General features: G+C 33.0%; 1 protein-coding gene across 1 annotated transcript in view; it reads left to right on the plus strand.

Annotated features, from left to right (window-relative positions):
- Positions 1–382: 382 nt before the first annotated feature.
- The window catches only part of LOC145276846 (neuroplastin-like), a 46,642-nt gene continuing 34,183 nt past the window's right edge, over positions 383–12,841 (plus strand). The window contains exon 1 of the mRNA XM_080128209.1: positions 383–728. Within this exon, the coding sequence (XP_079984335.1) occupies positions 668–728 (61 nt within the window). The 5' untranslated portion in view covers positions 383–667. The remainder of the gene's footprint in view (positions 729–12,841) is intronic.

A 12,841-nucleotide genomic window follows, 5' to 3' on the forward strand; every position in this document is an offset into this window, starting at 1 on the left:
AGGTATAAAAAAAATTACAAGAACTCTTTCTAATTGATTGAAAAATATCGTCTGGCGAAAAGTAAAAGCGCCCTTTTAGGTGTATATTTTGGTACAAGTCGGGATCCGTTCGGCTTTCTCCGTTAGCGTTCGAAGTCGAAACTGCTTACGTCATGGCTGCAAATTTATCTTTACCTATTTCAAATAAACACTTCTAACTTAACTTAAATTAAATTAAAGATTCCTATGATTAAAAGATAAATAAATAAATAAACACAATTTCTTGATAAAAAATATTTAAAAATACTTGTCTTTCAAACAAACACACGAAAACCCAATTGCAATAACAGCAACAACAGTGTAAAGTTTAGATTAAAAAACTTTTAAGCAAAGTAAAGATAGTGTTGTACTGTTGTGATTAGGTGAAGGAGGCGACATTTTTACTCGTCATTGGAGACTGGCTGGCAGCCAGTATCGACCAACACATTTCATCGACTTATTTTCTATGCAAGGTGATCACGTGACCTGCTTTTCTAAAAATAGATACGACGTAGGAAAAGAAAAAGAGAGGAGCGGACGAGCTTTTCTCTAAATTTCATCAGAGTAAGCCTCCATTGGCAAAGAAGTGCGATTCTCCGGAGAAAAAGCACCCACCATTAACACATAACACGAAAAAAACACCACAGCCATGGCTTCTCTATACATGATTTTCATTGTATTGATGCTAGCATCAACCAAATCCCTTGGAGGTAACGTATGACCAGTTCTAAGAAGCTCACCACGAAGCAAACGTTGTTTTAATGCAGTTTTTCCATGTTTCGAATGAGCTCATAATCATAATAATCGTGTCGTCATCATCGATTGTTTTGTTGATTTTTTTTTCTTATATAAATTCATTTCAGTTCTAAAGAATCTGTAAAAATTGAAACAAAATTTTCATTAAGTAAAATCAATTATACAAATGCTTTAAAAAATGTCTTTATATTTTCATTCTAATTGATGAAATTATTTTGTTTAGCTTTTCTTTGTAAAATTATTTCTTAAGTTTCAAATTACAATTTCTGAACCAACATTTTGATAAAAAATAAAGCAAAGATATCTTCTGATCGTAGACTGAATTAAAGGAATTTTAATTATACTATGGACATAACGTCTTAATTTAGTAGTCTCAATTTAGATTCATTTGAGATAAAAAGGATTTTTGGGTTTGTATTACTGTACACATAGATTCGAAAAAGTTGTCAAAAAACAAATAAATGTTATCAAAGGCAAGATAAATTACTTTTCTGCCAAACTGGATATTTTTTTTTTGTTTTTATTCAATGTAACATATTTATTCAGCTCGAAAAACATAGTTTTTACCGATGTATTCGAAAATTCAAGATGGCGTCTCACACCCTCTATAACACCGTAAGTATGGAAAAAGGTGTTATAAATAAAAAACTATACAAAATACTATTAAAAACCCACCGAATATATGTCAACCTATGTCACGGTAACATATATTGAGCGAGTTTTTAACAGTATTTTATCCGGTTTTTTATTTATAACATCTTTTCCCCACACTTACCGTGTTAAAGAGAGAATCAGACGCCATCTTTAATTTTCCAATACATGGTAAACACTGTATGTTTTTCGAGCTGAATAAACATGTTACATTGAATAAAAACACGAAAAATATATCCAGTTTGGTAGAAAAGTAACTTATCTTGCTTTTGATAACATTTATTTGTTATATATTTGTTTTTTGACAACTTTTTCGAATCTGTGTACAGTAATACAAACCCGGATTTTTTTTTTGTTTAACAATAAAACGAAACGTTCGGTAGAGAATTTCATTCTGCTACGTTTTATATAAATTATTGTTTGCGAGCTTTTAAGTACTTGTTTTTCACATATTTTTGATAAAATTTAAGCTGGAACTGAAATCGTGATTTAATCTGTAAATTCTTGAAAATATTTAATGCTTCAATCATTGGAACCAGAAAAAAGTTTAAAATGTAACTCTTCGATAATTTATACCACATTGTATAAGGATTAGTTTCAAGTTTCTTCCCCCAGTGTTGACAAGGGCTTTTTGTACGAAACTGTCGGCTGCAAAATAAACCGAGTTTTATTTTTTGGTCAAATTTTATTTTTTAAAATAAGGAAATGAACAAAAAATTACTATAAATTTTTTTTTTTTTTTTTTTTTTTTTTTTTTTTTTTTGTTCGTTTCCTTGAAATAAAATTTGATCAAAAAAGTGAGAGAAAAACTTCATTTTGCAGCCGACAATTTCGTTCAAAAAGCCTGCCAACACGGGGGGGGGGGGAGAAACTTGAAGATCGCTTTTCTATTTCTGGAATAAAAAAAGAAAATACAATTTAATACGAATATTATGAAAAATGTTTTTATTTGTCCATATTTTACAATCGAGCCAAAAAAAAAAAAAAAAAAAAAAAAAAATTCTGTTTCTGTATTTTTTAAGTGTAACCTAAATTATCCAGTGGATAATTTATCCACTTCTAATGGATTAGAAGTCAACTCTTGTATATTTTTGTAGCATTTGTTTTGACTTGAATTTTGTCTATTTTAGTTAATTCTTACTTGATATCATTGTTTTATGCACTAGAAAAAAGGTTAGATATATTTTTTGTATATGACCAGACATTTTATGTTAATGCTGATCACGAAATGAGGGTTCACTTGGGAAGACATTTTTTTTTCACCGATATTTATCTTGACTATGTTCATTCTTGCTTTATGATTATTCGTACGCATCCTGTATTTTTGTTGCACCATTGTCTTCGTTTTGTGTCCATTTGTAAGTCAGCTGAATTAAAATATTTGGTTGTATCATCCAGTTTAATCTTATATACAAGGTTAAATGAAGGGGACTCTGTTTCAGTTTTGTTTGCTTATATAACTTTTCAGTTGACAAATTGTATATAATTTTAATGGTAAGAATTTAGAGATAATTTTCAACATAAATTCCTTTCAATCTGTTTCTTTTGATTCGAACAAATCTAATTTTTCATGTCATATTTTTAGTATTTTCTTTTTGTCTATGTATCCCCCTCCATTTTTAATTCTTCGGAAATAAAGCACTAACTTTTCAAATTAACGTTTTATAAACATTTATAGAAGTCCCCTTTCTAGTAATTTAACGTAAATAAGATCGTCTTTGCCAGTTTTTATTTCGTGGTCTGTAAATGGTGGGAGAATGATTTAAAAACAAGCAAAAATAAAGCATCAAAATAAAATGGTCAATAAAAGGACTTCCCCTACCAAGCATGTATTTCAAAGCATAATCTGAAAATGTATTTGCCAAAAAATTACAAGACGTTTATGATGTAGTAAATGATAGCAATATATATTATAAGATATTGAGCCAGTGAGCCAGAGCCACCCCCTTAATCCAATTTACTCAATTCCCACTAACGATTACTATAGTTTTGATTTTTTTTTCCATTGACTACCGTACTCTCATTAATTTATCCTCGAGTGGCATCCGGGCCTTGATAAATGGTTACTCCTTTGTAAAAAAAAAATACATAAATATTACTCTTAACAGAATCTTTTTAAACACTTCACACCTGTAGTGATTCATTTTTTTCACTTGTTGATAATGTCAAGTGTTTGTTTGTTTTTTGTTTTTAATTTATTTTTGTATTCTCCAAAATATAAAATGAAAACTGACATTTTGAATTAAAATTTAGGAGGCAGTTAAAATATTGCTATTCTACGATTCACTTTTGTTTTAAATTTTGAAAAAGGGAACATTTAGGTATTATTTCTTTAAAAAAGATGTTAACCCCCCCCCCCCCCGTTGATACCAATAATCACATGATGAAAACGTGCAAGGCGTTCATTTTTTTGTCAGAACATTGTCTTGTGACATTTTACTGCCTCCTTCAATTAAAAAAAAAAAAAAAAAAAATGTGTGCGATTGTCAACATCCGACGCAATTGTTTACGGGTTGGAACCCTTACCATCTCCATCTGTATTTTATTTTATGACACTTTCAAACGTCTCCAAATTTTTTTTCTTGTGTATTTAGAATTATCGTATTCTGGCCTTCTGACTATAATCAAAGTGTACAATGAAAACAAATGAACATAATAAGGTATTATTTATTTTATTTACGGCCTAACCCAACGTAGTTTTACCTCGTAAAAAAAAAAAAAATAAATTTTTTTTTTTTAATTTTTTTTTTTTGCTGATACGTTTCAACGACCTTTTAAAGATAATATAATATAAAAGAAATAAATTTTGGTACTGGTCGCGATTTGAGTTCCCTGCCGAACACCATAAAAAACACTGACTTCTCCCTACGCATAAGCAAAGGAAGGACATGTTTTAGTTGCCATAGTAACTAAACGATCATGAATTTTTATCGACTTTTTTTTTATAAGTTTTACTGTTTATGAATATTGAAACAAATGAAATTACTACACATTTATTAGTAATAATTTTATCGACTTTTTTTAATAGCATTCTCTCTCTCTCTCTCTATATATATATATATATATTATATATATATATATATATAAAATCATAAGTGCACTAGCACCCATTTTTTTTATTAATAAATGTTTAGTAATTTTAAAGTCGATAAAATTATAATTAATAAATGTGTAGTAATTTCATTTATTTCAATATTCATAATCAGTATCGACTTTTTTTAAATAGCATTTTCTTTTTAAATGACGACGTTTTACTGTTTGTCTCACTTTTATCGACTTTTTTTATAAGTTTTACTGTTTATGAATATTGGAATAAATGAAATTACTACACATTTACTAATTATAATTTTATCGACTTTTTAAAAATTACTAAACATTAATAAAAAAAAATGGGTGCAAGTGCACTTATGATTCGCGCTATATGATATATATATAGAAAATGCTATTAAAAAAAAAAGTCGATAAAATTATTACTATTAAATGTGTTGTAATTCCATTTATTTCAATATTCATAAACAGTAAAAAAAATTCATGATCGTTTAGTTACTATGGCAACTAAAACATGTCCTTTGCTCAAGCGTAGGGAGAAGTCAGTGTTTTTTTATGGTGTTCGGCAGGGAACTCAAATCGCGACCAGTACCTAATTTTTTAAAAAATAATCTCAAATTAACATTTTAGAGTGGGGATCACTTTTCATATATAAATTTAACGTAAAATGAACACCCACTTTTTGGCCACGTATCGGTAAACGAGACCTGTAATCGTTAGCATTTTATCAAGTTTGGGGGCGGGGAGAAAGGGGAAAAAAAAACGCGTAGAAACACTGCAAATGTGTGTGTGTGTGGGGGGGGGGATTTTTTAGTTTTAAAAATTTTGAAAAGGTCTCATCGTCCACTTAAATCAATTGATTATTTCCTGATATTTTTTTAAGGCTGTTTCACAAAACTAGGGTAGCTAATGCACACTCCCTACTTGTATTTTTTCTTTTCGTCTTCATTTTTTTTCAATGGATTACATCCCTCTTTTTTCCAATGATGTTAAGACCTTTATTATTTAATGTATTCTGTACTGTTTTCATTGGTCACCATGTTTGTTTTCGTGTGCATTCAATTTTTGAACCAACGAAAACAAACATGGCGACCATTGAAAACAATACAGAATACATTGAACTATACCATTGCCCTTATATTAATAAACTAGCGGGTATGTCCGGCGTTGCCCGGGTGTGTGTAAGGACCCCCCCCCCCAAAAAAAAAGTGGAAGTAGCAGAAGAGGGATCAAAATAACAGTGGACAACCCAGATAGAAGGAGGTGCTGTTAAAAAAGTGGTGGTAGGCAGGTAGGTTCGAACCTGTAACGCGAAGGAGAAAAAAGGTTAAAAAAAAAAAAAAAATGACTTAGCCGATGTCTCCATGGCTCAACAAGAAGTCCCAGGCGTTGAAATTAAGCCTAGTTAATCCAACGGTGACAATGACTTTGTGAAAATGGCGACGCAAAAAACGACCCCTCCTTGTACAAAACTGCCAGTTTAGGGTGAAGGAATGAATGTTTTTGGCAAATTTTTCGATATTTGTTAAGAATTGAGCTTAAAAATGATACCGTTCTTGCGAGGATCCGTCGCGTGTCGAAAGTTTTTGCGAGACACACACACATACTTTGCCTTTTATCTTTTATATATTAGATTAACGGGGGTACCCGGCATTGCCCAGGTCTTTAGAGGTGTGTGTGTTGGGAGGGGGGTAAATCAAAACAAAGCGAAGTAATAACCCCGTTTAAATATAAAAAACAATGTTAAAAAATCAGCAAAAGAAAAAAACAGCAAATGTGATGGAAAAAAGAAAAAAACAGCAAACGTGATGAAAAAAAAAAAACAAAAACGGTGTTTAAACTTTTTTGCAGGGGTGCCCGGGGGTTGGAAAAAAAAAAGGTTTTGGGGAGGGGCTTGGACCCAAATCACATCCCAAGATCATTCCTAGACATTTATACTGATAACACTACCATTAACTTTTGCTGGGAGGCAGTCCCCCCTCCCCCCCCCAGCTTTAGCTGCGCGGTAGTTTTTTTTTTTTTTTTTTTTTTTTTTTTTGTTTCCCCCAAGATGTTGGGAGGGGGGGGCAGCTCCTCATAAAAAGGGGAGTATCCAAATGAATAGTAACACATCAAAGGCTGTAAATAACAAAGTTCTCTCTGATTCTCTCTCCTGATCTTGAGCACATGGTACAATGGGGAAAGAAGTGGCTGGTTAATTTTGATGCATCTAAAACTAAGCTTCTATCTTTACATCATCAACGCTCTGATCCCCCATCTGGCATCAATTGAAATGAATGGCTCTCGTCTTCGGGAGGCCTCATGTTTTGACAAGCTTCTGAGTCTAACCTTTACTTCTGATCTGTAATGGAACATGTATATCAAATCTGTTGCCAAGGTTGCTGGAAAAATGGTGTGATCCTTCTATCGCTCCAGTAGATATCTCACTGCTGATGCAATTCTCTACTTATATGAGCCAGGTACATCCACATCTGGGCAGGATCTGCTAGAAAGACCTTATCCTGCTTTGACAGAGTTCAAAATAGACCTCATAGCCTAGTAGGGAATGCCCTTTTCTTTTCCCTGCAAGGTCTTTCCCAAAGAAGAGATGTTTCGAGCCTGTCTCTGCTTTTTCATTATTTTCATGGCAAATGTTTATCCGAGCTCCAATCTATGGTGCCCCCTGGCTAACTTTCATGAAAAGCACTTGTTTAGCTGAAACCACTATCAATAATTTCCCCCAATATAGTCCAATTGATAATCCATTGAAAAAAGAAAAAATGTTGGAGGGGTGCATTGGGTCCATGCTAGTTTTATTTATTTTTTTCTTGTGTGTTAACAGCTGTAAAAATATCAAATAATATTTAACGGTGAGACCTTTTGCCAAAGCAAATCTTATAAAAAAAAAAAAAAAAAAAAGTCGAAATTGTGGAATTATGTTTTATCCCCTCACCCCCAAATGTTTGAAGTGTTTCTACATATTTTTAAAATGTTTGGAACTTATGATCCTTCCCCTCGTTCTCTCCCCCACTGTCACCAAACTTGACAAAATGTTTGATTACATGTCCAATTGATCAGTTAAATTTATATAGAAAAGTGACACCCACTGTAAAATATTAATTTTTAATTATTTTTTAAAATTCCTCCTTTTATATTATCTCTAAAGGCTGTTGAAACGTATTAGCCAAAAAAAAAAAAAAACTTTTTGATTTCTTTTTAGGAAGTAAAACTATGCTAGGTTAGATCATAAAAAAAATGCCCATAATAGTTATTAATGACTTTCGATTAAATGCATGTTCAATTACGTGAGGAAGTTTTGATTATAATTTTTCAGATTCACAGCCCTTTAAATGAACGACTCTGACTTCCTTGATATCTTGGCTAAAAAAAAAAGATCCTCCAAAGTGTATATACAGTAATATCAGTTTTGCAAGAAGGATTTATTTTTATTTTTGTCTCGTTTGTAGAAACTGACCTCGTATCGAATTCTGACTTTGTAAGTAAGCAATTGAATAGGAATATTGCCAAAATACTGCAGTTTGGAATCAAATGAAATTACACCCATTCTTCTGCTTTTCATGGCTTGAACTTTGAGTATTTAAATTGTCCAACATTTTTGACAATGTTTTATATAAACGTACCTATTAGAAGGTACATGCAATGTGATAGTGAAAGATGATAGTGCCCATGGGTAAAAAAAGCCGACTTTCAGTTTTTTTTTGTTTTTTTTTATAAAGTTTCTGATTACTTTTTTATTGTGTTTAAAAGCTTAAAGTCTAAAGTTAGTTTCTAAAAAGAAAAATCTATTTTTACATGTGGAAAAAATTATAATGAAAAATCTCAAATCATGTTTGCTACCACTTTAAATGATATATTTGGATCCTAGTAATGCAAAAATACCAATTTAAAAAATATTTTTGAAAAATTCAGTGATTACTCTCACTTTTTCTGAGATCAGCTGGTACGGTGCCCAAAATAGAGGAAAATCAACTAAAAACCAACATTATAAATACAATTGGCTGTCAAAACGCCCTAAAAGGGGGTTAATTGGTGGTTGGTAGTTAGAACTGATGTGTCGGTATAATTTACTAACAGTTTTGTCATAGGTAAAAAAAATGAGCTAAAAAATGACTGAAATTGGCCTAAAATTACTGTAAACGGGTCTTATGATAGTGTTTTGTCTCCAAACACCCTCAAAATGGTATGGATGTAGTAAGATTATATAGGCCGGCACAATATAGACCAGTGTTTAACTCTAATTTAATTAAACATTATAATTGACTAACTTTCATATCAATTTAATAAAATGTTTTCTACAGTCTAGGTAAAGGATTTGATCTCGACTTGTTTGCATTTGTCAACATAAATCTTCGATTCCTTTCTTCAAGAGTCCATTCTCCCTGAACTCAAACATCGATTTGTTCAGGTCGTACATCTAATGTGTCTTGCCTCCGAGGCTATTGCCAGTACTTATGTTGTGAGGGCGGGAAATGATAAAGGTGTTCAACTTTGTAGTACTCTCCGCCATTGATCAGTTCACTTATATATCCTAGGTACCATACATACTGATTACTTTCTTTCCAGAAAATAACACACATATCATTTTCTTTGTAAGCAGCTGAAATACTCGGTGGCTCAGACTCGCAGGAGGTAAGTAATGCAATAGCTCTCACACCATCGTCATTATTTGGTAAGTTTGCAATGGTAGCGGAACAGTTTTCTAAGTTGTCAGACAATAAGATGCAAAAATTTCCCAACTTATCTCCATAAGAAATGCTGTTTTGTCGAAATAAATCAGGTTGCTGAGGTTTCTCTGTCAGATGCATATGTACAAAATATGCGAACTTAGTTCTTAAGATCTTTTCTGCAGCGTCAGGATTTTTTTGCAAAATTTCTAGTAGTTCAGAAGTGGATGTTACTGGCCCACCCCACGTTTTACATCCATTCAACAGATTTTTCACCATGATGTTAAAATCGATGGATTTTTGGAGTTTTTTCTTAATCTCCTCTCTCAAAACCATTCTCTGCTGGTTTGTCCAGACAGATTCCCTCTCATCCAAAAGTCTAGTGATGGTTTTTGTGTCTGAATCAAGTACCCCTTGAACATTGCGGTACATCACATCATTTCAAATCGACTTACAGGTGAATTTTCTGTTTCGACACTTGGCAACTTTTCCAGCACAATTATTGAACACTGACAGGTTTTTTTCCTATTTGAAGCTCTTCCTTGGACAACAAAGAAAGGTTGGTAGCACACTGTGACAACTCTCCAGCAAAACCATATTCAGCATTGCACCATCACAGCACTAATGTACATCAGATCCAACAGCTTCAGACCAAGCTCTGATTCTGGCTTCCACACTTGTACATATGACATTTTCACAACAAATTTATGAAGTGTAGTAGTATTTGGTGCTTTCAGGTCACTGTGCCGCTGGAGAAGTATGGCAAGATCTTCTTGCGAACTTCTCTCGACACAGTGCAGGAAAGGAAACGTGACCTGGTTGGTGAAGTATGCAAACATTTCAAGCTCTGTTTTAAATATCTCGCTGGCAAGATATATTCTACATGCTTCTACCAATTTGTTTGTTTCTTTGACTTCGTCAACTACCATTTGCAGGATGGACAATGACTCCAGTATTGAAGCAGCTGACTTCCCCAATTTGGCAAATCTTCGTTGTTGGTAAAGAAACAACTTTTTAATCACCTTTTCTCTTTCACATATGAAATCAAAGGTTTTTCCATGGAAGGATGGCTTTGCTGAACTTTTGTGGGAAACCAAATTCAACAGTGCTTCAATACCAGCTTCAACTGTTGTATTCTTTCCTTGAAAAAAAAGATTTAAGCCTCGGATTGATCTTCTCCAGCACGTCACATTGTTTAACTTTCTTCTCAAAGAGCTGGCCCTGTCGGTGGGGCGTTAGAATACGCTGACTGTCCCCCTGCAGAGGGTAAAAGTCCCTCAATGGGGCTGCCTGTTGGCCGTGAGTGGCAACCCGTGATGCCTAGGAAAAGGATCCTGGTGGCTGAGCAACTGATGCCTACAGAAAATAAAGGTGTCAGTTGCAACCCTCCACTTTGGCCTTGTACTAGGCTAGACGGGTGGTCGGATCTGATCAATCGGATAGTCATGTCAAGCCCTAACCCTTACACTGAAAATGTCAATTATAACATTAAAAAAAGTAAACAAATTTAATCTAAAGATAATACATCTTATTACTACAAACAGATAAACCAGTTAAGTGTTAGAGGGCGATGGCAAGGGTCAATCAATTGATGAGCCAAAACCACACAACTTGCTCTCTAACCAATGTTTCTATCAAACTGGGAAAGAAGAAACTAAAGGAGGAAACAGGAAATGATGGAACAAACTCAACCAATTGAGATGAAAGGGTGAATGGGTTTCCCCCCTAACATCTCCCAGTTTCAGGCTCCGAGGAGGGTGAGGAGTAAAAGAGATGAAAATCCAAACAAACTTCTATGGATATAATAAACCCAAACAAAAAAAATAAAACTAAATCAAAAAGAACCCACTCTGACGTAACCAGCTCAGACGGTGAGCAAGAATATAACTAATGAAATAATTGATAAAGAAAAATACATAGTAATCGAAACTTTAGAAGGAAAAAAGATCAGCGATCTGTCTCCATTCTTAATTGAAAAAATTTTGTCTCAAAACAGCAACGCAAAAACAGCAAAAAAATGCAATCTACTTGTCGCAGTAGACAACTATAAAGACACAAAAAACATCTTAGAGATGGAAATATTCCATATCTATAGTTTTGCCCATGAAAGATTAAACACATCAAAAGGTGTCATAAAAAACCTTGGCTACAGCAGAAGAAATAGAAAATGCCCTAAGAAAACAGGGAGTAATCGATCATGTTCGAATAAACATAAAAAGGAATGGTCAAACCATACCTACAATAACCAACGTACTAACATTTAATACACCAAAAATTTGCAAAGAAATAAAAATCAGATATACAATAGAAAAAGTAGAACAATATATACCAGCCCCTCTGAGATGTTTCAAGTGTCATAAATATGGACATAACAGAGAAACCTGCAAAGGACAAAATATGTGGAAAATGTGGCTTAAAAGAACCTAACCATGCTGAAAGTGAATGTCCCAACGAAACAAAATGCCCAAATTGCCAAGAAAAACACCCAGCATACTCTAAAATATGCAAAATCTTCAGAAAAGAAAAAATAACTGAAATAAAATACAAACAAAATGTATCCTTTTCTGAAGCAAGGAAAATAGCAAGTTCTTGAGAAAAAATAAACACTTACGCAGACATCACAAAAATTTCAAACCAAACAAACCAAACCCACTACCAAGACCTACTTAAACTAATCTCCAAACTCAAAAATCTAATTGAAACTTTAAAAACTAACGAAAACAAGAAACAAATATCAGTATCTTCTAAAACTCAGTCAAATGATCTAAAACAGGTCCCAAAGAACAAAAAAGAACTCGAACAACAAAAACCATAAATAGTGAAAGATCCAAATCACGAACAAGGACAGAAGATAAACACGATATCTGGAAAGATGGAAACAGAACGGGAAAACACAAATCCTCTTTCCAAAAACCAAAACAAACAAAAAAACAAATATTTTTCGAAAATGAAAATCTGAATTGATTGAAATTGAGTAACAGAAATAAATTTAGCTGCAAAAACAAGAGAGAAAAGGAGGAGAAAATGGAGACTGAGGAAACAAGCAGTTCAAGTAAACACAAAACAAAAATTACTCAAAACACAACAAATCAATAGAATACTAGATATAAAAACCTAAATCAAAAACCAAACAGATAAAAAAAAAAAAAAAATACCGAACTTATTTATGCAAATGAATAAAAACATACAGTCGAACTGCAGAGGCATAAAACCAAACTACGAAGAAATCAAACATAACAGCACAATATAACCCCAGCATAATTGGCCTACAGGAAACTCTTCTAAAAGAAACGGACACCATCAACTTCAAAGGATACCACGTTTACAACCAAACAAATAGATCACAAACAGATAATCGACTAATAGGTGGCACCTCAATTATAATAAAAACAGATACCACATATAAAATTACAACTCCAAACAAACCTTCAAACAATAGCAATTAAAGCTACACTCCACCGACCAACAACTATTTGTTCAATCTACATTCCACCTAAACATAAACTAAATAAAACCGAAATTGAAGATCTGATAACACAACTCCCTACACCTTTTCTATTAATGGGGGACTTCAACGCCCATAACAAAATGTGGGGATGTGAAAATATTAACCAAACTGGGAAATCATTGAATCATTACTGGAATCACCCGAAATAGCTATATTTAATAACAAAACACACACATACCTTCACCCAGGCATAGGA

The sequence above is a fragment of the Euprymna scolopes genome, chromosome 5, assembly GCF_053919585.1.
Source record: "Euprymna scolopes isolate OS-2025 chromosome 5, ASM5391958v1, whole genome shotgun sequence".
In the NCBI taxonomy this organism is placed as follows: Eukaryota; Metazoa; Mollusca; class Cephalopoda; order Sepiida; family Sepiolidae; genus Euprymna; species Euprymna scolopes.